Source organism: Hylaeus anthracinus, unplaced genomic scaffold (assembly GCF_026225885.1).
Source record: "Hylaeus anthracinus isolate JK02 unplaced genomic scaffold, UHH_iyHylAnth1.0_haploid 11997, whole genome shotgun sequence".
Classification (NCBI taxonomy): domain Eukaryota; kingdom Metazoa; phylum Arthropoda; class Insecta; order Hymenoptera; family Colletidae; genus Hylaeus; species Hylaeus anthracinus.
Window position 1 is genome coordinate 9,954,315 of NW_026534344.1, and position 25,646 is coordinate 9,979,960.

At 38.5% G+C, this 25,646-nt stretch overlaps 1 protein-coding gene and 1 non-coding gene across 3 annotated transcripts in view; one reads left to right on the plus strand and one right to left on the minus strand.

The window, feature by feature from the left end:
- The window catches only part of LOC128889261 (sestrin-1), a 209,265-nt gene that overhangs the window by 3,857 nt on the left and 179,762 nt on the right, over positions 1 to 25,646 (plus strand). For both annotated transcript variants that reach the window (XM_054146713.1, XM_054146714.1), the window contains exons 2-6: positions 9,968 to 10,221; positions 10,351 to 10,828; positions 11,829 to 12,104; positions 12,439 to 13,339; positions 15,078 to 15,143. In XM_054146713.1, coding sequence (XP_054002688.1) covers positions 10,578 to 10,828; positions 11,829 to 12,104; positions 12,439 to 13,339; positions 15,078 to 15,143 — 1,494 coding nt within the window. In that variant the 5' untranslated portion in view covers positions 9,968 to 10,221; positions 10,351 to 10,577. The remainder of the gene's footprint in view (positions 1 to 9,967; positions 10,222 to 10,350; positions 10,829 to 11,828; positions 12,105 to 12,438; positions 13,340 to 15,077; positions 15,144 to 25,646) is intronic.
- On the minus strand, positions 14,900 to 14,972 carry Trnak-cuu (transfer RNA lysine (anticodon CUU)). Its single transcript has one exon. It is a non-coding gene; the product is annotated as a tRNA-Lys (tRNA).

Here is a 25,646-nt window from a genome sequence, read left to right on the forward strand (position 1 = left end):
GCATGCAGCTCGAGTGGGATCGTTTATTTAATTCAATGCCAGCCGTTGCAACAGGTACGCCGCTTCTGGAGTAGATCGGTACCTTATCTTCGAACATTACGGTCAATTAAACAGCGAATACTTCCTAGAGGGTTCGAGCGTTTTCGAAGCGTTCCAGTGATCAATGGAAATCTCCCGATCCGCGTGGATAAGCATCGAGAGTTACGATTATTAGCTCCATCGAGCCACGCTGTTAGACCTCTTTAAGATCGCGAGATTGATAAGGTTTAATAAGAGATTTGAGACCCTGGGTTCTCACAGTAAGGACTTCTTGGCGCAAGATTTGTCCTTTGAGGAGAATGAACCTTCAGCTAGCTTGTTAGTGGTTCCAGGGAAGAATTGTTACAGCTCTCGTAGGCCACAGATTCGCTTTCATAGACTATAACCATGTTATCTTCTCAAGCTTTTCGCTACCATGATAGCTACTTGGCTAGCTTTTTCTGTGAATCTAAGCAAGACTGCAGATGGTAGTAGATTTGTCGATTAGGACTTTTCTATAGTTACGAGGACAAGAAAAAAATTATCTACACTTTTCATTCTACAATTTATTTACACGAAACTAGGGTTTCACTATGCACATCACTTTTCTACGTAATCTCCCTCCTTATCAATCCACTTTGTCTAAGGTCAACAAGCTTACATATTCCTTGCAAATGAAAGGTTCTCTGTTTGTCGGGAAGCCACTTTTCCACGTTTAATCTTCACGCGTCACACTTGTTCGGCCATTTTTAAACTTCTCCACCCATAAAAATACAGTTTTACGTGATAATGCACTTCCCGAATATTACAACGATAGTCTACGATGAATTTCTGAACCTTTGACACCCTCCGAGCAAAGGAATCGAATCACTGATCGTTGTTCCTCTTTGGTATAAACTTATAATGGCGCGGTCATGATCTACAGTAAAGTTCTCCATAAATACACAAATATTCTCTACGATAAATGCACAGAAACCATCCCCACCACTGGGAGGTATACCCCTCTCGAGGGGTCCAGAAGTTCGATCGTCGAGTAGTGTAATATGATCTGGGATCGCATATCTCGTTGAAACAATTTAATGCAACTGTTGTGTACGCGTTTTCCACCGCAGTTAATTTGAATGGTTAAACTTCGTACGTAATTTTTATTGGATTTTCGATCGATGTGCACACTGTGCTTGTTCGCGGGGACGGAAGTCAGTGTGCACAATGTAAGAAGAGTTATGTCAAAAGTGTAAATAATTTTTTATTTCCCCTCGTAGATGTTGCGTGAGATAACCAATAACTCTAGAGAAGAACATGCCAGTCGTTAAACGTAGAATGTTTGACATTGTTCGTGGTCTCTAGCTATGTCATTTCGTAAGTCCCGGCCAACATTGTAGGTAGTAGTAATTAACTTCATCAGTGGCCCTAGACGATGCTGTAGTAGAACTTCATGCAGGGTATAACCGCGTCTTCTTAGCTTCTTGTTAGCATTGTAGATAGTTGCTGTCATTAGCTTTACCAGTGAACCTAGCTAACAAGCCAACGCTATATTAGACCTTCTGGTGGCCTTGAAATTAGGTTTCATGAAAGTTACTTGTCAGCGTTGTAGATAATTGTAGTGGATTTAAATAACGCTGCATAGACAAGCGTCATTACTGATAGTTCTAGATAAAGGCGACACGTCGATAATTAAAGGTAGAATCTCTGACATTGGCCACCTCATTTTCCCAAGCTTCAGTAATATCGCGTCTAACTTCGTCACCGGACCCAGACAATGACCCTGCAAAAGGACTTGTCAGCAATTAAACCCAGAATGTTTAACTAACATTGTTCTCCTCTCGAACAATGTTTCGTTTCAGAGTTACTCAAGTACAGTGGCACATAACGATACCATAAAAGATTGCTACGTCATTCACAGCAGGCCTTGAAGGTCCACTCGAATCTGCGCCCACTATGGGCATTACCTCCATTACGGCTGACGGATAATCGGTTCAATTCGAGGGCGCGTTAACACTACGATCTTTTATGCTTTCCATACGGCGTATGCGAAGGTATTTATGCTCGCGTCGGGATCATCGTCGATCGCCAAGCACGGATTTTTAATTGGTCAGCGGATCAGTGTCGTGACTCGAGTCATCGAAGCGAGACACTTTCCTCGCGAATGGTCCCGGCGATTCTTAGCGTTTCGGTGTCCCGCGGCGGACATTATCGCGGACCTCTCGCGTGTCGCAAGGTCGTAACGTCGACTCGACGTTTTTGCAATTTGCGCTAACTATCGAGCCGAGCAGGCGTAACGACGCGTCGCATTTAGCGAGCTTTTTGTCGTGCACCGTTATCGTCGAATCGATCCAACGCCGACGGGCCTTTCGTTTCGAGTATCCACAGGTGAGTCTCGATTCACCTGTACAGGATGGCTTTTTTTGGGAACGAATGGGGAGAAACGCGTCATTAAATAAACAGAAAGTATAATAAAAGTTACTAATTGTGAGAGTACAATTTATTTACGTCTGTGGACATTATGAAACTATTCTTCATGAATTATATTATCAGCAGTTTACCATAAAAATAATTTTATTGAAAATAATACAATGATTTCTGGATATATTCTTTATTTCACGTCGTTCCTCGTTGGGTGCCGAACAACAAGTGTTCGTTTGTCCGTCCAAGTCCTTGCCTTGATCAAACTTTTGTTACCATTAATTTCAAAATTGGATCTAATTTAAATATCTGAATGAATACGTGAATTCATTCAGACCTGTGTGTATCTTTACTTATACATATGTCTTATATACTTATACTTCTGTGAACACGTTAATAAATATAATTTTTAAATTACGTTCCTGTAAAACAGAGAAAGCTCCCTTTCTTACGCAAAGTCTATCGGGTGATAATCAATCAAGAATAACCACCATTGTTCATTTCATCGGTGCAAATAATTGTAAGGGTGTCGGGATTAGGGTGATTCACCCTATTTGGACAAAGTTCGTGTTGCTCCACGGAACGTTCGCGTGCTGAGTGACGTAACGAGCAATGGTTCGCCACATTTTGATCGTGTATCAGCCTTTCCAACGACGTGTGCAAGTGCACGGAGAATTTCGGCCACGCACCGTCGATTCCCTCACGCGATAGTAATTTGTAAAATTTCGCCGGTTTTAATGACGGCGAATTACGCGAGCCACGAATTTCGTTAATCGCGGGGTCGTGGATGCTTGAGAGGTGTGCGCGAGCGTCGGGCAACGATCGAGCGCTGCGTGTCGAAATCCTCGTGCGATAATCGAACGGGGAGTTTATAAATATGCGATCAGAGAAATTGCATTTTCACGTTGCATCACGATGCGTCGAGAGGTTTAACGAGATATCCACGTGATAATTCTTTGCGCGGCAATTACGCGTGACTGGGATAATGGGAGGCTGATTAATAAAGCTGATTATCGGGGGATACGTCGTGGATTATTTAGAGTAGTATCCAGCGACAAAATTTCAGCGTTAATCGTTGCTTATTACGTGAACATTTATGATTAGCAACGAGTGTGGCTCTCTGAGGGTGAATTATAAATCAGTATAAATTCTCTTAAGGTATAATTACACATAAAGTGTATCGAGATAAGTAGATTTTAGAGTGAAAATTAAATTTTGTACTGCATGCCAACACGTTTTCTGAAACTGAAGGAAATTACATTTTTATATTGTATTTCTATTCTTATCACTCTTGTACGTAAATTAAAAAATTTTTGTCCGCTTAAAGAGAGCCATATCGATGGTCGAAACATTGTGTATTATAAATCCCGATTAACGCTGAGGTTTTATCGCTTAATAATATCAAAGAATTCCCTATATACTTCTTTTCAATAATCCTTGACACGTGCAAGAGCACAAATTTTAAAATAATTACTAGGTTTAATAGTTATCGAGATTGCAGAGCGTGGGGCAACGTGGTCTCGGTAAAAACGTCGAAAATTGAACGAAGCTATTACATTACGTCAGTGTTTCTCAAGTTGTGGTTCACGAACCCCTGAGGCACCACGACCATGTTGACGAGGGTCTACTAGCTGTCAGAAGGAAATAAGAAGCATATTATATGATTGAATTAAAAACACGCTTCCTGTAGTATTTTATCTTTATATAAAACATCGTTAAACATTTCCTAGCGCAGGTAGACAAAAAATGAAAAAGGAAACCAGTACATACTGCTATATAACTGCTTCTCTTAACAGTAATTAAAAATAGCAAATTTTTTAAAATTTTTCCTTGGAATTTATACAATTTTTTACTACCATATGGTGAGTAAACTTAATCGATGCTTAAATAACATTGAATAAATTCCAAGAGAAACCGTGTGACTACAACAATTGTTTTCAAGTATTCTCTTTAAGCATTACTTTGGTAAAGAATGTAAGAGAAGTGTAGTTCGAAAAGTATAAAATCGTATAAATGGAATTACATTTTCTCAAATATAAATACAGCGAAAAAATTGTTCAAAAATATGCATGAAAAAAAAGTAAAAGCGGAAGTTTGTCTTTATCCAGTCCATGAAATGGCGAAGCTTGAGAAATACTGCATTACCTCGTCAATTTATGGTGGAAGCGTCAATTATTTATGTAGGTGAAATTGCAGTGTCGTGGTGATTTATTATTTAGCAATTTGTATCGCTCAGCGTTACGAAATTCTGAACTACGATTGGTACAACATGTCAATATTATCTTAAACGACTAAAGTGTCGACGGTCGGTGACGTGATTTAAACAGAGCTCTTTGATAAAAAGCAGAAATGCAATTTCAATGCACCGTATCGTAAATTAGAAACTGAAGTAGAAAGATGCTGGAAGTCTATGTCTCAAATGTTTGATAGATTAATTGCATCGAAGCTATAATTTTAACCTCAATCCATGAAGGTTAGATAAAATATAACCATTATACCGTATTATAGGTATAAGGTTTCATAAAACTTTAATTAGATATTTCAGAAAATCACACGCTCTATAAACTTTTAATTCATTTAGGAGTTTTTAATTTTACGATACGAATGCAATGTAATATTTAAGTACTTATTGGATTTAGTACTATTTACTGAAATTGAAATGGAAAAGTTATTTCGAATTATATATATTTGTTATGTAATCGGTAGAAATATTACGTACGTTCGTGATCTAGTATAAAAATAGTTACTTGTGCTGTTCACGTCACATCTACCGTTTCAAATAATTACACGTACAGTGACTTAAAGACGTTGAAGGAATTCTAATATTTATATACCATTGCCTATTTCAAGTACCTACACATCTCCGCTCTGTTCCAATTAGGACTTGTCGAAATTAGTATACTTATTTTGGTCTCTAACTGATTTGCATATAGTGTTATTTCTAATTATACATCAGTATGCATTGAATCGTATAAATCTATATTAACAAATATTCAAATATTAAATTAACCCAAATACCTAATTGCAGTCTTGTTATTCTTTGGTATTTATGCATGGTAATATAGGGGTGATTTGAAATTTAGAATTTCGTTCGACAATCACTTCGATCAATCAACGCGTAAGAGAGGTACAGGAGCAAGCGATCAAAGCATTGATTGATCGAAGAATTGAAAATTATTCTATGTTTAACAAACATTGAACTTGAGTTCTGGAAGCATCATGTAATACTACAATTGTGTAATACTTTTTTAACACCTAAATATTACTGGTGGCTAGTCGAAAGCGTTAGTGGGAATGTACGAAAATATTTTAATACTTGAACAATTTATTTTCCATGTTTACTTCAAATGAAGTCATCCAAACAGTCTCAGCCCTAGTCTCAAGCAGACACACGGACGAATACTGGAGAATCGCTACGATTTATCCAGATTTTATTTAATTTCAGGCCTCTAGGCACGCGAGGCGAGCGTTTTATCGCCTCGTACATCCGCAGGGCCCTGACCATCCTTATATCTCGAAGACAAAGTACACGTATCAGAAATGCACGGCGACGTGCACTGGCATACGGTAGCACGGCGCGACATTAATAATTCATAGCGGTGCGAATGGAAGGGTTAGGCTTTGGGGAATTATAAATATTTAGATCGTTCCGTAGATCGCCTCGAAGAAACGCTGAAAACGTTGAAACACCGTTTTGCGCTCTTTCTTCCGACGGTTTTCCTTTTTCTCGTGTTTCTTTTGCTTCATCCAGACGATAAACCTCGCCGTTATGCCGCGGTTGCATCGCGAGTGCGTGACCGCGCTCGTTGCTCTTCCCGGTTCCTACCGTGACTGTCGAATTTCTTTTTCGTCGTTTTCCCGTGTCCTTTCGCCTAGTAAATATCGTCCCGCGATACTCTTATCGTCGTGGCCGACCCCTTTCCCGCGGTCCCATCGATTTCCGCGAAACGAGAAACGCTGCAACCGAAACGAGATATTAAAAATGGCAAACAACGACCCTGGCCGGCCCTTGTTTCGCGCATCGAGTGCGGGCGATCGATGCGTTTGCGAAAGAGGCCTCGAGTGGTGAAATTTCGAAGGGAACGAGGCGATGAAAGGCGGGGAGAATAAAAGAGAAAAATAAATATTGCGCGCTGATGGGAAGGACAGTGGTCGAGAATGGTCGTTTTTAGTACTCTTTTCGAGAAACAAATAGTTTTAACCAGTCAGCTGTGATTTACGAGTATACTCGTAATGGAGAAAAAGCAGTATTTCGTGTCATGACGAGTATATTCGTCATGCATGATATTTAGTTACCATTGGTTATTTAAGATAAAATAGCCAAACTTAAAAGGTGAATTTTGAATCCCAAAAGAAAAAAAAATGTTTCGTCCAGAAATATGCTCGCAAATGTTTCGTTCAAGAGTTATTTATTTTTGTAGTTATTCTATTAGGAATTAGGAATAAATCATTCCTAAATAATAAACTTATCTTTATTGCTTTTTAATAATAATAATAATAATAATTTCTTTTCAATAATTTGTTTAATGCTTTTATTTATTTAAAATACTTATTAATTGAATTGATTGGATTAAATTTGTATAAATTAATGACTTAATTTACAAATTGCGATTGATTATAATTCAAACCCTGCTTGGCACATGTGGAGATCATTGATATGCTTTTCTTTACAAGCAAAAGCGTATCAACGATCTTCAAAACAAGGAAAAGGACATTTCGACATTATTCATTACTAGCCTGCGGATCTTTACGCATTTATAGGAAATTTGAATGTACAAGAACTTACAAAATGCAAACAATATGGGACAATACAAAAAAAATTGAAAGTAAAGTTCGCGAAGATTTTATTCTGCGTAAAGATCCGCAGTCTATCCATTACTATTTTTCTTTTTTTTTTATATTTAATGCAATTAGAATCTCATTATAGAGATTATTTTGCTATATTCATTACTATTATTTTGTAACTCCAGAAATGAATAACTCTTGAACGATACGTTTGCGAGCATATTTCTAGAAGAAATTCTTTTTTGTTTTGGTTTCCTAAATTCATCTTTTATGTTTGGCCATTTAATCTGGTAACACCCTGTACAGCCGTCTTTGCGATCCAATACTATACCGTGTTTGACGACTATACCTGTCGTAGCTTGATTCTCACGACACACATAGGTGCGCGCTCTGAAAAGAGGACGCCACAGCCGACTGGTTAAACAGGGAGAACAGCTGGGTCTAGATATAGGTCTGTAGCGAGTAACAATAGTAAAAATACTAAAGATTTTACATGAATCAGTTCCTTAGGTCATTCTCTGTATAAAAGGTATAAGGTAAGGTCATCAAGAACTCAATAATTTGGGAGGCACAGCGAATCCTCGATAAGTGTCGCGAAATAGCTGTTGTGCTATTCCCGCCTCTTCTCGAAGATAGACAGAACACATTAATATGCTAAATATATTCTACAGAAGCTACTCTATATTTTGCACCGACGAGTGCTTCCTTTGCAACTGAAACACTTGCCTAAATAAATCGAGACCTCGTTATCGTGAATGTTCCATATACGCTTGGCACAAAAATATTTCTGTTCCAAAACTGGCCATTTTCGCGATCCTTCCGACAAGGCAGAATTACAGATCATCGAGAAACGAATTCATGGCAGCCGTTCTTGTTTTTGCAATAGGAAAACGCGCGTTATGGGCGCGTTTCGGTGCGTGGGATCGAATTCTTTCAAGCAGGGAACTTTTTATTGCCGGTTAATGCCGCGGTTGTGCGCGATGCTTTGCGCAATTCCTTTTTGTTGCAAAACGGAATGCATCTCACCTGTTAAGAAATTGCTGCGATTACAACGTTTCTTCTGAACTTCGTATCTCGTTGTTACGCCTTGCTATTATGCTATTATCGTTGTTACCTTTTTTCCTCTTTTATTACATTTCCAACTTTCGTATACGTCGTCTATTAAGAATTATCATACTCGAGATTAGATTTGCAGTGGCGTGCAGCCGCGCCTCGCTTCTTCACTGTAATTGCAACCAACATTTACCTGAGTTTCGGTTTATTATATTTAATTTCGTTCGATGAAGACCTGTCATTATTATTATGATTATTATGGTATTCAATTTTACTTGCAACTTTATAGCATCGAAGATGTGCTTTACCTTGAATGCTTATTAGCTATTAAGGAAATTACCCACTCTGAAGCAAGTGTTCATTATCGTTGTTTTATTACGAAGCTGCAACAGTATTTAAGGTGTTTTTTTTTTTGGAGTTTTCTAAGGGATCATAGCTGTAGTTCATTATGGGTATTATTATTATTATTACTTAGTTTAATTTATTCTTGCGTCTCTTTCTTGGGTTACCGCTTCAAAAAATAGACTTGTCTCGATAATCCTGATAATTTTCTAACCGCTAGAGTAGTACACAGGGAGAACAAAATTGTATAAGCACGAAACGTAAACATGTATGTTGATCTTTAATTCAACAACTAGTCTAACATAGGGATCTATGAATCGATTCTGGGAAATCAGGGGTCTCCGTCGATTTGACTACATGAATTACGTCTACGTTTTTATTTTTTTCTTAGAATATGAATTAGGTTATTCGGCAGCAAACGTAGTAACTGATTTGTTCAACCGTCAATTGTTTATAATTAAACGGATCTGATCACGAATGTATTATAATCGAAGAAGAAGTAAAGGTCCTGTTGTGAACGATATAAAAAAGCGATTGGATAACTGTTTGCAACCCGTAGCAAGCATAACGTCGAGAAATCGATGCGAGGCCTCTCCGGTTCGAGTGTGCGAATGCACCCCGTTTTATCCTCTTGAAGATACTGGATGGCGCAGCCTCCCCCTCCAGATAAGTTGCAGCGTTCACGCGACCTCTCTTATTTCCTGACCTCGATGGCCTTGACCTAGGCCTTGCCTCGTGGGGGTCGATCAATCAATGGGAAGACCGCCGCAGCCTGACATCGACTAATCGCGTAAGCGGCCCCGATAATCGCTCGTTCCTGTTTGCTAGGCGCAGCGATCGAATTTTTTTACGTGCTCGTCCGTACTCGACAGGGCGAAGCTCGATCGATCGAACGAGTTCGGTTCGGGCTTAATCGATCCGTGAACGCGCGTTAACGCACCAGAAAGTCGTCACGGGTTAACGATTTGGGAACCAGAATCAACTGGCACAATGCAACGGTGATTACGTTAAAGTTCACAACTCCGCGGTTGAGTTGCCAGCTTTCAATTGCAAACGTTGCGTAATGTTCGATCGACGTTAATCTCCACGTCATCGTGAGGTGCCTATTAAAGAGGACCAGACAGTCGAATTGCTCCGAAATTGTAGTCGTCCTTGGGAATTAATTTTGAGGAAATTAATGCATGTGCAATTTTCATTTTGCACGCTGTTGATTAAACAACGATTTTTAAAGAGTCCTACTGGCAGTCGAATTCATGCTGTATGTGACGCCGAAGTAAAGTATTTTTGGGGAATTAAGTCCCAAATAGATTTTAATAGTAAAGAACAATTGAAAATTACACCATTCCTTTCTTCCGTTTGCTTGCAGTCGTCCAATGGATTAAGTCGACGTCGACGATCCACGCGGAACCGAGGACAGCCCACCTCAATTGCAACAGAATTCCGCAGACTCTTCGACAGGGAAGTCGCGTAACGATGTAAAGAATAATGTAACGTGTTGCCGTTGAGATAACAGCAACATTCGCGCCTCGAGACGAAACAGAAGAGACAGCAGAACGAGCAGAACGACGGGACAGGGAATCAACCGAAAGACAGAAGGAGATCGATCGTTTTCTTTAAAAGGTTCGTTTCGATTCGGTCGCACTCTGAAATAAATATTCAACTATACATCACTCATAATGTGCCTATTATTCCTATAAAATATAACCATCCGTATATTAACCAATCAACCTTCCCTCTTTTATGTTCCAGCTCCTTCGACGAGGAAGATTCTGACACTGGTCCTCGACGTACCTTAAGGACTACGTTATTAAATTATATTAAATTAAATACACAATTTTCCAAATCGGCTTCGAAATATCTCGTCGAATTGAAGCCTGTGTATTGTTTGTACGCGTTCGCGCGCAGGTCGCGAATTTTCAAAGATATTATAGAGGTGTAGAGAAAGAGGAGAAATATCGAGGAGAAGATAAGACGAGATGTACAGAGATTCGAACAGTTCCTCGGCTAGCGGCACCTCCACAAAGGGCGACGAGGTCGAGATCGTTAGCAGATTTTTAGCGCCTTTATGCGCGAGGGATGAAACCGCCAGAAACATCGCCCTGGCTGCGGCCAGGAACACCGTCGAGGGATGGTTGGGGGGCGTTGGAAGCCCCAATCACTGGGACGACACTGGTGAGATGGAGGACGCTGAGGACCTCGGGGGGACGTTCAAGAGCCAAGATGGAAGGTGAGTGTGTAGCATGATGGGAACATGACTTCTACCGATACGACTCGATGATAAGACCGCCAGTATCAATGTTGAGACAGCTCCTTTCACTTGTAACCACGGAATCTGAGCTAGAATTTGTCCACGAATTTTGTCACTTGCGGTTGCGATATGCTATAGATTTTTCACGTATTGGCATTGGACAGAAAATCCTTTTGTTTCTACATTGTTGACAAAGTGATTACGTATTGCACTTGGTATCTGACACACCCATAAACGTAAAGACATTTAACGTCTTCAGGGACTACTTTTGTTCTTTTTATTATATTATCGACAGTAATTATAATTATAAAAAACTATACGTCCACGTATGTGCCCAAGGGCGTGAAGAAGAGGTTAAGAGGTTCATATTATACATTGCATATGTAACATCCTAATGCAATAACTCTTTTATCTCACGCACCCAACTACACAAAGCGAATTTATAAATACTTTATTTTGCTTCGAAAGTATTACAGCTGCATGCAGATATAAACTGGAACTAGGTAGAATATTTCTTTCCGAAACGTTATTGCAATCGTCGCGTTTCTAGTTGGATATCACTGGGAAAAAGCGGACGCATGTAAAAAAAAAAAATGGCGGGTTCATTCTTACACACAAAACATAGAATTTAGCAACTCGTTTTCTTCAGACCTAACGCATACGGTAAAAAAATAGTTAAATACTTGTTCATTCTTACACTTATGACATAGAATTTAGCAACCTGTTTTCTCCAAACCTGACTCATAGACGTACAGTTCCGCTCTATCCCCGGTAAACGCATTAATGATTTATGAACTCTCCGGTGCCCGTTCCGTGGGAAAGATAATATTTACGTCTCGATGCAAGGCCCTCATTAAATGGTAGGAGAAAACTCACAGAGTCACCCGGCCCTCGATCAAACGCTGCTAGTTTTCCCATTCACTTCCGCCTGAATTTTTCGTCCACGCTAATCGATGGCTGCGTTACCTTTCACGCGAAGATACGACATGAGCGTGGAGCGCTCGCCGACGAAGTCGGCGCCGAAGAACGTGCAACAACTTCCGCATCAGCAGCAGCTACTCCAGGACACGTTCAGGACGGAAGGTTTCTTCCCCCAGAGCGTCACGGAGAACCCTCCTTTTCTGGAGGACAGCAGTCTAGAGTGCATAGAAAGATATCCGTCGGGCTCCTTCGATTGCGTGGATGGACGCTTGGGGAACGAGACTGGTTATGGCACCCCAAACGAGAGGAGACGATACGACGTGGGGAGCTACAGGTCAGAGAGAGGCTGTCTAGATTAACATCTTGAGATACGAACAAAGTTCGAATTGTTTGGCTAAGTACAGAGAAATTGAAATCAGTTTATTAAAATTGGATAAATGCACCCCCCTTTTTTTACAATTATTACTTCCGAGCCAATGTCATCAAATGCGTTGACGATGAATGGATTCTTTCTTGATTCAGAATATAGTCTAGCCCTTAGACTAGTAATATCCAAGAATGACCCTTATTAAATAGTTCCTCGTACAATTCACCCCTGTTAATTAGATTCGTCCCAAATTTAATCTCCCACTCACCCAAATTTAATCTCTGGCTTTGGTTTGCCGCAGATCGGGTCACTCGACGTCGTCAGATGAGGGAAAGGGCTTCAAGATCGAACAGGACCGATGCCTGAGGTTCAAGGAAGGTTCAGAGACCCGTTTCGGGTCTAGCAGCGAGAGCGAGAGGAAGTACATCGGGTCGTCGTCGAATGAGAGATTGAACGAAGTGACTTTGGAGGATCGACCAAAGGCGAAGAATTACGTGAAGGTGAAGGGGGCGAAGCAGAAGCAGTTGGAGGATGACGATCTGGACTCTGACACGAGGATCTACGGAAAGAGTCCCAAGTTCGACGATAATCTGGCAGCTAACTTCGATCGCAGAAATTTGAATTATCGTCCCACAGGGGACGTTTTATCGCGGGATCGAAGGTGTTATGATAGCGGAGATGACGTTTCCTTCGACGAGACAGAGATCGCCATCAGGAACCGCGACGGAGTGGTGTTCAACACGCTGGATGGCTTTGAAAATGAGAACGCGAACGAAATCTATCACAGACAACTCGACGACAATCGGTCCGAAGACATGAAGTTGCAGAATTTTGAGATCTTCGCTCGCGAAGATGATCACCTGGAGGATCGTCAGCGCTGTGGACGGCCCGACCAGCCTCAGGATTATCTGCGCAAGAACGACGAGAGGAAGTTCAGCGCTGGTCAGATCAAGAGGCCGCTCTCGCAGGACGAGGATGTCTCTTTCAAGAGCGGTAGAGTGCTGGAGAGCCCTGACGTGACACCTGGGGACGTTGGCAGGATGCTGAATCTGGGAAACGCGCTGGACGGGCCTAGGCAGGCGCAGGCCAACAAGTACCTGAGCCTGGTGACGTTGCATCTACCGGTGATACTGAGGCTCAGCGTGAACTGTCCATTTCAGAACGTAAGGATCAAGTGTGCGGAGATCCTGGAGATGGTCAAGGTAAGCCTGGTGTTTCCTGTAACTTAGGAGAAATTTTGGGGTATCGATCGATCGAAGATACCCGTGTTTTGAGGGTCGAATAGTTTCTGTTTAGAGTTTGGGGATGCTTTAATACAATTTTACAGGCATGTTGAGAAAAGTTCTTCAAATATTGTTAAGCTCTGCATGGATACTTTAATTACTTTCAGTCAACTGGGAAGACAGGGAAGATGTTTTGATCGATCTAATAGGTGCGAGCGGTACTGTAGAGACCTAGCCTGCCGCCTTGTTTGAAGGACAGAAAGGTTTGCGCGAGGAAACGAGAGATAGAGCGACAGGGTAGTTAAAGGGGATGGTAGGGATAACCCCTCGGTGACCTTGAGCAGTCAATTGATTTTATCTGACTACAGTCGGTTCGAGTAAAGGACAGATGAAAATTATTATTTTCGATGACGACTCGAGGTATCAAATTCTACAGGGTAGATAGATTTTAGATTTTCTATTATCTTTTTGCCATGACTCTTCAGATAGAACCGAGCAAACCCCACTGACTGAACTTTAAAGCGGCGCAGCTCGTGTATTAGCATGTCAGCTACTAAATCAAGCTGAGAACATTTTTTAATTTTCTCACTGCATCTTTGTGATTATTATCACAATTTTTAATTACAACAGTTGGAAGTTTTACAAATGGTTCGAATGAATTGTAATTAAAGAGGATTCAGTCGATTTCAAGAGTAAAAAGGAATAGCATATTTTTCAACTTACATATTTTCGTCTGCATTTCAAAGTAAAAATACTTAAGTGCAATTTTTGCCCGTTTAAGAATCACTATAAAGTTCCACGAAGGAAATGTTTGTTTTCAGCGCGAGTAAAAATGTAAATGAACGAAACTTATTTCTCATATCCTGTTTGTTGTTTTCCGACGATTTCGTTGAGCGACATGATATTTTTACGGTTTACGGTTCGGGAAGGACCAATGCTTACGTTAATGGAGTTGTTTTAACTGTTTCTAATTATGGAACGGGCTCGAATCGTGGTCCAAAAATACGTCGGCCACTTTGACTTGCTCGTTGCACGAATGCCAGACATGTCTAACGCAGTATAAACTGAATCTGGAAATATTGAATGTTATTTGCTAATATTTTTAGATTTTGAAGATGGCTCGAAGCCAAGTGCCCAAACGTACTAAATATTTGTTTAAAGTTTCCCTAATATTAGTCCTCGTTAATTAAATTCTACAGCGAACTGGACTTCATTACGATATGGTTTACGTTTAAATATGTAACAAAGTCATGTAGCCTGCTTGCGTTTACTAATACACAATGAATGTATTTTTGGGAAGAGTTTTTGTAATCAATTTCCCTGCAGTATGTAGAGACTGATCGATAGGGTTCCGTATGACTCACATGAAACATGTAACTCGATTACGAAGCAGGATAGCACGCTACATAATACCTCACTGGCGTTTAAAAATATATTACCTTTTCAAAGTAAACACATTAGCATTATTGTATGTAATGGGACTGGAAAGTATAAGTATCAAAAAGTATTTTTTGTTGAAATATAAAAGAAAAAAAATTTCGCCCAACGTGGGGCTCGAACCCACGACCCTGAGATTAAGAGTCTCATGCTCTACCGACTGAGCTAGCCGGGCATGTACTAGCGAATCTTCTACATATCGGACTACTTCTACAGTTAAGATTAAGAATCCCCATTAGACGGGTAATACAATACTAAAGATAATGTTTATTTGTTGCAGGACAGGGGACTGCCAGTGCCAGTGCCAGCTTTCGATGGACCCAGTGCCTTCGTCCCTACGTTCGAGGTAAGTACATTTTAAATCGTGTCTTCCTCACCGTTTCATTTATTTGTAATTTTAATATTAATCGTTATTTTCATAATATTGCACTAAATGTTTCATAATTATCGTATAGCATTCGAGAAACTACGTGGGCAGTGTCAGATGTATGAAATATTCCAAACTTTGACATGTGGTATGTAATTTTTTTACACGAATAGATTGACAGGGTTGCTGACTGCAATTTTTAATTATAATCATTGCACTCGTTCGTTACGTGAAATATGAGAGTAAGAGAAACGAAATCATTATGTTCAGCTTAATCTAGGACATCGAGTTGGCGCTCGTAGCGCCGATAAGTTTTGCCCTATGATTGGTGATCGTCAGTATAATCGAGACTCACTATTGGTTGAGAGGAGGACGATGCCATGGATTGGTTCACATTTAGTTGTCCCCTGGTAACCTTCAATTTACTCTAATTAAGAACAATTAGGCGCTCTTCTCGCTGGAGCAGCGCTTTACGCAACGTATACAGAGATCGACATTATCAACTGAGCAAGTGCTTTATACTGTCATCGATCCAGTAAATGATTTACTCCCTGATATAATTATTTACTATTGTATCGATTGTAAAATGTATCAGCTAAGATAATGACTAAATTTCTAATGAAATTGCTCATCAATAATATCATGCTTCTCATCGATAATTGTTATAATTTTAAATTTTATTACTTTTGTGTGTTTTGTCAGTCTTTTCGATAAATTTTATTATAATCGTACAACTATCAATTTGGCGATATTTTTTAATTTACTTCTTTATTTAGCGTAATAGTTCCTGGAGTGACAAATAGATGGCGCCACGTACGAACTCTGGTTAACGCGGGATTCCTTGGGTTAACAGTTAAATTTGCAACTTATTTATTTACACAGTGTTTGCAATAATTTCTACTAGGACGATAAACTACGTCATTGGATTTAGATAAGATTACAATGATCGAGTTATCTGTATATATTATTGGTAATAACACTTGGTATCATAAATATTAACTAAACAGCTTTAACCGACATGTCCCTGAAGAATGACGATACTATTTGCGATAATGCTATACTTGAACGAAAATTTAAACTTAAAGTAGATCAGTCATGAATAAATAATTTATCGTTCGACTCATTTTTCGAATGAACACAGTTACGTGTCTTTCGCATACATCAAAAGTATGATTTAGAAAATGAAATTTAATTCATAAAAATTTAGAATATTTCATTCTTCACACTTTTTCGTTCATTGCCTACCGTTACTTGTGAATTACATTTCATACATCTGACAAAGCACGTACCGTTTCCACGTGACAAATAATTTTATTCAGTCTTTGTCCATACGTTGCGTTTGTAGATTTTTTAATTTATGCATTCGCGTTGGATTCAACGACCGAGCTGTATTTCGGTGTTTTGCCGCGTATTATTTTTTTTTCCTACGAAACTTGGCTCAGAGTGAATTTTTACTTGGCGCCCCGTTGACTTCTTTCGTTGTCTATGTTTTGTGCAATTTCGGCGAAGAAAGAGTACAAGGTAAGTGCGAAATAAAGTACTTTGTCACTTCTACTCGTAACGTATGCACGCACAATTGCCTTATCGCGAACATTTCGGTACGTCATTAGCAATATTTTTATTTCGGAAGAAGTCGAAAATTAATTTGGTTTGTTCTCAGGCTTTAGAAAAAATAAATATAGTTAGATGAAGTCCCTCCCTAGTTAGAAGTAATCCTTGGACAACAAACATTTCATGGTTTTGGGGGATATTCGGATTGTTAGGAATATATTGCAGTTAATTCTGTTAAAATTAATACGTTAATCAAAGTTTGTATTCGTTTTTTTTTTGCTGTTGTAAATATAAATGATGAATTTGATAAGGGAATTGTTTAATATTATGTATATAAGATTGTATACACAATCAAGAATACGCGAGAGTGCAATATCTAAAAATGAAGCCCACATGTATTCCAGGAAAAAAAAAGACCAGTCTAAAATAATTTTCTTTTTGTTACATCGCAATTACTGAATCTTGTGTTACTTGCTTTAATTTCAATCCAGTCTGTTTTTGTTCAAGTAAACAACGCATGGTTTACTCCACGCAAGCAAAACGAAATTGCACAGTGAAAAAGTAATTACGTTTCACGAAGCGATCCGTTCCGTAAAACGATCACTATTTTGCAATTGCGTTTCCATATTGCGCGAATACCAAACTAACGCGTGCACGATGAATACGAAATATGTTGGGTTAAAAATGTTTTTTATTTTTCGTATGGTAGATCCGCTCAACGCACACCTGCGTAACTCATTGTTTCCTTGTTGTTCAATTTTCTTCCGTCAAACATGGCAGATTGATTGGGAAATATTTCTTTACAGAATACATTTCACATTCGTACAGAAATATTTAAAATTTATTCGGTTTATAATATTAGCCAAATATTGGTGTTCGAATAATAAGACTCGAATTATTATATTTCAATAATAATATTTCAGTAATAATATTTGTATAGCAATAGTCGGATTACTGATGTTTAAATTTTATCCGTAGCATTCACGCACCTCTAAAATGTCGGAAAATTAAATTATTCGACTAATCCTAGCCCCAGTTACTTGGTTTAAACGCGATTAGCCACTAATTTCGGGAACTCGCTGGGATCGTGGCTCGGTAATTACGATTCACGCTCGAGAAACGGATATTTAACTGGCACTATGTAAATTTAGTTGGAATCCGAAGAAGCAGTCGGTGAAACCCGACCACCCCGCCCTGTGATCCTGAATCATGCTCACACTTATCGTAATTACTTCCCCACAGTCAGACGCGGTTCAACACCAAAAACTGATCACGCGATTCACGAATGGGTCTCTTCCTCTCGTCATTCGATACCAATTTCCTCTGCGTCGACACCTAGATTGCATTTGGATGAATCTCATCGGTCGTTAAAATTACGTGAAAACGTACGAGACCAGTTGCGTCATGTCGCATTAACGTAATCACGTTTAATTTAATCTTTATCTTTATATAATGGGAACATTTTTAATAAATACAGATGTGTGATTATTTTTAGATTTTTTGAAAAGGTGCATCATTTTTTAAATTTATCATTTTTACGTTTGATGCACAGGGAAATTATTTAGTTATTTAATTTATGTATCGTGTTTATGATATCTCCCTTCAGGATTACGTTTACTAGCTTTGAAATGGAAAAGAATTTGTTCCTTTGACAGCAGTCAATTTAAACATTCAACGAACGAGGACCCCTAGGAGCTCCGTTTACGTGGTAGCCTGAAGCTTGACCTCCATTAGTACCATGATAGACTCTCCTCCGGTTAAAAATTCGCGTTTCAATATACATCCTTCAATTTATACTTCATTAACAGTGTCTACGAATCTTACTCTTCATTTCTATTCAGAAGCCGAATACCAAATTGTAGTTTGAATTATAAGAGGATGAGATGGTCCATGAGACTCCTTGGCCCGTCAAACCTTCTCAACGCAGAAAAATGCTGAGAAGTATGCACAGATTCCTGATCACAGGAGCTTGGCCAAAACCCACGCGTGTTCGTCCAGCGGAATTTGGCTGGTGCCGCATCGAGCCAAGTTCAAACTGGCCTGAATTTCTAACGTGGCACGCGATTTCTGCGGCATCTTGGAGCGATGCCCGAACTTTGCCAAGTGAAAGAGCTCCCGGAGCAGGCAGAGGGGGTCACGAAGGGGGGAGCGAAGCTCACGGGAATCCTGGTCAGGTCATCGTGAGTCGGTAGCTGAGCCCAGCGATCGCAAGTGGCTATAAGCGTCTCGTATACAAGCTCCATTGAAGATCTAATTGAATCCCTTTCTTGCCGTTTTCCTTTCCCAACGACCGACGACCTCCGACTTTTCTTCGCTTGGGATCCTCCTCTTTGTCTTCATCTGACACGCTTCAGGGTCATTTCACGGCAAATCGATCACTTTCTTTGGTCGTTGTCTCGGATTTTGTTCCAAATGAAATATATTGTAGTTTACGCGAAATTAGGAAGGGTTTACAAGTCTTCAAATATTGCGATTTTTGTCCATTCTCGTGAAAATGGGTCGTACATTTGAATTTTTTTCTCTGGAAATGTTCATCCTATTGACCTCCATTTTTTCTTTTATTTTAACCGGGAGAGACTCTTCATCGATATATTATTATTCGATTGAAAACTAATGTTAAAAATATTGAAAATTTTCATGAAATTTTTATTTTGCAAAATTTAGATCGAGGTCGCGTTTTTAAAAATGCGAGATAATTATACCTGCTGGTAGGGATCTCGTGAGCTCGCAAAATCTTTATGATCATTACAACTTAAGCTGACCGCAATTAGTAATCTCACACCTTTTTAGACAAGGATAGAGCTGACTTTTCGTTCAGGACCGTACGATATCAGAATTAGTAGGTTCATATTTCAATAACTTTATTCTTCGTATGTATGTTCACGCATAATTCTGTAATGGATGAATCGATTACCATAAAACGTTTTCGTTTTGTAAAGTACATTCTGGGAGAGGTTGTAGTTTAGTTTTATCAAACTGACTCAAATATTTATGTTTTAAACTAATAATAATGACGAGAAATATCACTTTTTACTTTCTGATACTTTTATTTTAAGGAGGTTCAATTGTTTCATTTTTTTAATTTTTTTAATTTCAGAAGTTTCTTAAATTCTTTTAAGATAATATTAATATTAGAGAGTATTTTTTAACAAATTGCAGCATTATTGAATCAGCACTTTGTAAAAGGACTCTACTTATTGAAAATAATGTGGTAGGTAGGAACTTAGTTAACCAATCATCGTCAACAGTTTTTGATGTTTTATATTTAATCTTGGTGCCCTAGGGTGCAACATGGACATGCATATCTTGGATCCGCGACATCCCTGTCGTACTAGGGATCAATTACCTGTGTCAATAAAGCAATAACTGTTGTTTCGGTTTACGACCTCACAAAATCCCTACCAGCGACTATACTATCGTATTGCTCAAAGTGTTCTCTACAAAATAGTTAGGCTTCGTTCCGATGACATGTCAAGTAAGGGCGCAATAAAATTTGGAATACAGGTGATTCGTCCCATAATATCACGTCTACCTGATGCGGTACGAGGCGGTTGTCTTTAATATTTTATTACGACGCTAATCGAAAGAACACCAGAATGAAACTTAGCTAGTTTGTAAAGAAAACTTCAAGGAATGCATTGATAATTCTTTTGAATTTTTAAAAACGTGACCTCGAGGTGTGCTATTTGCAAAATAAGAATTTTGTTGTTATTAGGAATTTTTAGTGGAATGGAACGACTGTGCACACAGACTGTAATTTCAGAATGTAATTTCCGATAATTAATTAGAATTTATTATAACCTTTGCTTGTACATGTCAATGCGATAATACTTGCGGGGCGAATGTCGAGTGAAGTTAGCTGAATACAAAAATTTATATACTCGTTTCAAATGTGTACTTGACTGCGTATATCCCATTCATGCTAAATCCAATATTTAACTGTTGCATATACCAACAAATTTATTTATCATTTTTAATATTGCAAAAATCAGATCTGTTCCAAAGAAAAATATATTGAGAAAAAGCACTCCATCCCGGTTAAAATAAACAAAAAAAAAAATGGAGGTCAATAGGATGAACAGTTCCAGAGAAAAACATTCAAATGTACGACCCATTTTCACGAATATGGGCAAAAATCGCAATATTTGAAAGCTTGTATTTCTCAAACAGTTTCGAAACGTGCAAAATGATGACTTAACCCCACCTTAATTTCACTTAAAGTACATTATATATTTCATTTGGAACAAAATCTGGGCCAAAGAAAGTGATCGATTTGCCGTGGAATGACCCTCCATCCTGTCGGTGAGTCTCTCTTCATTCTACACACTCGATCCTCTGGCCGAGGTTTGCGTCCATCCGACACGTTCCATCCTGTTTGCGAGTTTGTCCCCCGAGGCAGTTACTCGGGACGTTGATCGTCTTCTCTAGACTTTGAATATGTAATTGTATTAATGGCTTCATCGACGAGGTCTTTGGTACAAGCAGAAATTCTCGGGGTCGTTGACTTCTTTTCATGCGTGCTTCAATTGCCCGGCAGCCAGTCCGTCGTCGTCAATTTGAAACGAGTTCACGCACGTATCGCTAATAACACGCTGTTAGAGCTTGCATACGCATCATCGTGGTGTAACTTGCATAGCTTCACTGGGACTACTTGACGATCGAAGAGATGATTAAGATTTGGACAAAACATTGCAAAACTCGTTCAAATATTTGTTTTAATGGGATTGGACAAGTGCGTAGGCTTTTGGAAGGAATGGTTAATGCAAATGGTTCATTGATAAGATTGTAATGATATTGAAATATTAAATTCTGCGTGCGTTATACTGCGTTTGCAGTTTTTTGAATGGAAATTAATCTATACCAATTCTGGGTATTAGAATTAACAGGTGTTGCATGACGCGATTTTCAATGATGTTGAAACATACTTGACCAGTTTCAAAAGTTAATTGACGTATCTTATATCGAGCGAGCTATCTAAACAACTCTTGTACTGTCGGTAAACAAAAGATTATGACCATGTGGTCAGTCTTCTTATCACTGGAATCATGCTCTTCTCTTTGCTGTTCATATTATCGTGATTGGAGTTTAGTATCTTTTCTAGAATGAGGAAAATAATACAAAATAATAACAATACAATCAGGAATTCTCACGTATGTATATGCATATGGACGTTAGTGAAATTTGAAGAAAGTCTTTAATAACAAAAATTGTGGGGAGTTTGTTTGAAGGTCGTACTATTTAATATGTCCAAATTCAAATAAAAAGCAATTTAATTTGGACATCACTTTGGAGCCTTAACAAAATTCGAGTAATTTTGTCTATAATTTTATGGTGTACTTTGAGTACTTTTGTACAAATTTTCACTAGAGTCAATATTCGAGGTGTAACATGAGACCGCCCTACACATGATATTATATTTTTCAAATAAATTTGTAATTATTATGCTATATTACATGTAAAAAAAAAGATCATCAGAAAGGCACATTACCTAATTGTCTTGGTTGCAATTGGAATTTTACAACGCTCTTTTTTCTTATTAATTCAGTAAATCTCTTCAGAAGCAGGTCAGAATAAGATACTCGACCCATTAAAATTGTTTTGAAAGGTTTCACTTTACATTAAAACATTTGTAACCAGTTCAATTTCTCGAGTATTTACGCGTGTCGAGTTTGTGCTCGAGGTTATCATTAGCGAGCTAATGAAATTGTGCGACCATTTACATGGTACAGGGTCGACGCGACGTACATTGACACACGTATCAGAGACTAATTATGTTACATCGTGAAATTGTGGAGAATTGGTACCAAAGTGGTTATTACGACGAACGACGAGAGTATCTCGTGTTCGTAAAGTGAACCAGAAATGCAAAGAGATAGATTCAACGGAAAAATGGGAAAACGTAGAACCGCGAATGGGGTGGAAATAGTGAAATTTCTCATGTAAATCCTCTGCCATCCGCCTAGTCCACGCTGGGTTTGTAAGCCCCTGCGTAAATAACCAGCTGCTGCCTCTGGAATACCTATGGGAATATTACTTCTGATGTATAGGGTATCCCACTGGAAACGGATCGCCTAATATCTTCGCTGTTTTAAACGATTGGGAGATACGTTTGTTCCAAGAGTTCCTTGTGACTACGAGGGAAGCATAACATACAATTCAGTTGGTACGAAAAGAGGAAATGAAGTTATACTTTTTACATTGGTTACAATAGTTCCTTTCGTATTACTTTCTACTGGGAATTTTTCAGTGGGTTAAAAGCTCGTAGAACAAAAGCTTGAAAATTAGACCTGTTAAAACACTCCTTTATTGCCGGTCTATTGTTTCTTATACAGCATAGCTTTGAAAAGAAAAAGTGTTAAAAATCTGAACATTGTATGTAAGATCCTGCTATGACCTAATTTCTTTTCTTTATTCTTTTATTTTTCAATTATTCAGCTTTCATAGAATAATTTTTCTCTTTCTGATGGTACCGATAAATTTTACCAATAAATGTACTAGAATAAATTTATATTAAAATTAATACTTGCTCAGGCATAAAGCTTTCCCAGCAACGATGGAGTTAACTGTTTGTTTACGTTCGAAACGACGCCGACGCGACAGAGAAATGAAACAATTATAGCTTCGATACTTCGATACCTGAACATTACGGATACCGTTGGCCTTAGGATGATTGTACTTTAATGCTTTTATTCTGTTTCTATGGAAGAAATGCCTCGGGAAAGTTTCTTATTGCACCGTAATTTTTACGTCGATATTTCGATACGAGCGCCGACGTCGCGACGGCAATGAACGCCCTTGATATCGACATGGCCTCGTGATATGGAATTTTTCATTTAGTCGCCGCAAATTCTTCCCGATATTGATGTAACCTCAGGTATCTCGCATTCTCCGTTTTCCATTACATAATTTCGTTCCACGAAAATTAACGTATGATAGAAACAGGTAATTATTATAAATATTACAGCGAGGACGTAGAATGCCTGTGCTCATCGAGTGAACTTCTAAACTTTAGAATTACTATTTCTAAACTATTTGGTTGGAGGTTTTTTTCTTTTTGGAAAACCTTCTGGTAACTATTAGGTTGTTCCAAAAGTTACTTTCGTTTTATTACTACTTAATTCATACACAATATTTGATGTTTTATGTTACATTACAAAATTGTGTACTTTTACATTTCGTTTCATTACTGTTACAGCATCAATGTCTAACAAATTAGATTGTCTATTCATATAAACACTGCCACAGAAAATAATTGAATGCAACTCACGAAAGAAACTTTTAGGACAACCTAATATTATGTATTACTGCAATTTTGAAATATAATCGAAAGGGAGCCAAAATTCGTAACTTTTAATAAGTTCAATTAAATATTTATTTGCATTAGATGTATCTACGTTCCACGAGCAATCGTCCCCGAAATGTGCATTTGTTCTAAAAGTTAGTGTATTTTAGTTGATCCATCGAAGAAGCAGATTCTGTTAGTCTCAGTTAGGAGAGGAGTGATATAGCGAATTATAAAGCGTCACTGATTTTGTACGACGCTATCGGTTGCATTTCCAATTCATTGGTCGTCATGGTCGACACGCCTTCCACTGCACATGCAGTAGTTGCTTCTAATCTGTGCCAAGATAGCTGGGTCTCTTAGTGGTTATTAGTTGGACTTACTCTGAGGCTAATCACAATTTGCGGTCACGGCCAGAAATTGGAAAAAATATAGATCGGATAAATATATTTCGGATAACGAACGAAAGGGACACGTATTTCATAATTCGAATTAATAATTCATATTCGTTTGCTCTTCTTACCAAACTGATATTTGAATTATTATCATCACTGTAAATTGTTTTTAAACTTCCATTTAATCTTTTCACTTTAAATATCACGGTGACCGAATATTAAGCCTTCGATGTAGCATCTATTATTTAAAGTAGTATATAAAATATTTTTCTGTAAATATTTCTTGTTTTTACCCTCTTTGGAGCATACGAATGCGATATATGTAGTTTTGCACATGTTGAATGGAATTGGAGACAGGGCCGTTTCTTTATTCTGAACGGGCAGCGCGCGGATTTTCCGTCAGCAGGAGTTCGCGCCACCACGAAACTAGTTTTCGCCGATACCGTTATCGCTTATCGTTTCAATCCAAGCAACTGTCGCGAAATATCTGCTCGATGTTCGATTACCCATAGGCAAAACCGGCTTGCTGCCAGCCACTGCGTCCAAGTCGCCTGCACTCAAGGACCAACAAGGTTTCTTGCTCGAGGAGAAACGACCAATCTCGGTCAGATTCCAGTGATTCTTGACTATTAATTCGCGACACGTCATCTCGAGGATGACAACACCGTGCTAAGAAGGTTCGATAAGAGATGTGAAGATTTTCTATGTGATGAAATCGCGTCTTTGGTTATCAGAGTAAATGTACAAAGCTGTACAAAGCTTATTTCACAGATGATGTATATTTAAAAAATTGCGTAGTTTCTTTTATGAGTAACTTTATTGTTATTGCATAAATGGTGTATTCTTTCTTTTAGAAGACTTTAATGTTTTTGTTCCATCGTATGGCTTGAATGTATAATTTTCATCATTTTATTGACATGCTCTCTTTAGGATTTCCATGCGAATTAATATAAAACGTGAGCTACTGCAGAACAAAAATGCGTGTTTTGAAGTTTCACTCGATAATAATACCTTAAAAATCATAGAATCATAGACCCATCGTAAGATCCATTATCAATACATTGTACATCGTTAATAAATATCATTAGAATTTACAATGAATATTCAAAATTTCTATGTTACTCTATAAATGTTATTAACATATTAGCTATGAAACATATTTTCATTGAATTTAAGCTAGTAGACTTTAAGTTACTTTTGAAACTTTGCCAAATTTACGAATTCCATGTGGATTTATGTTCTTGACATTTCATC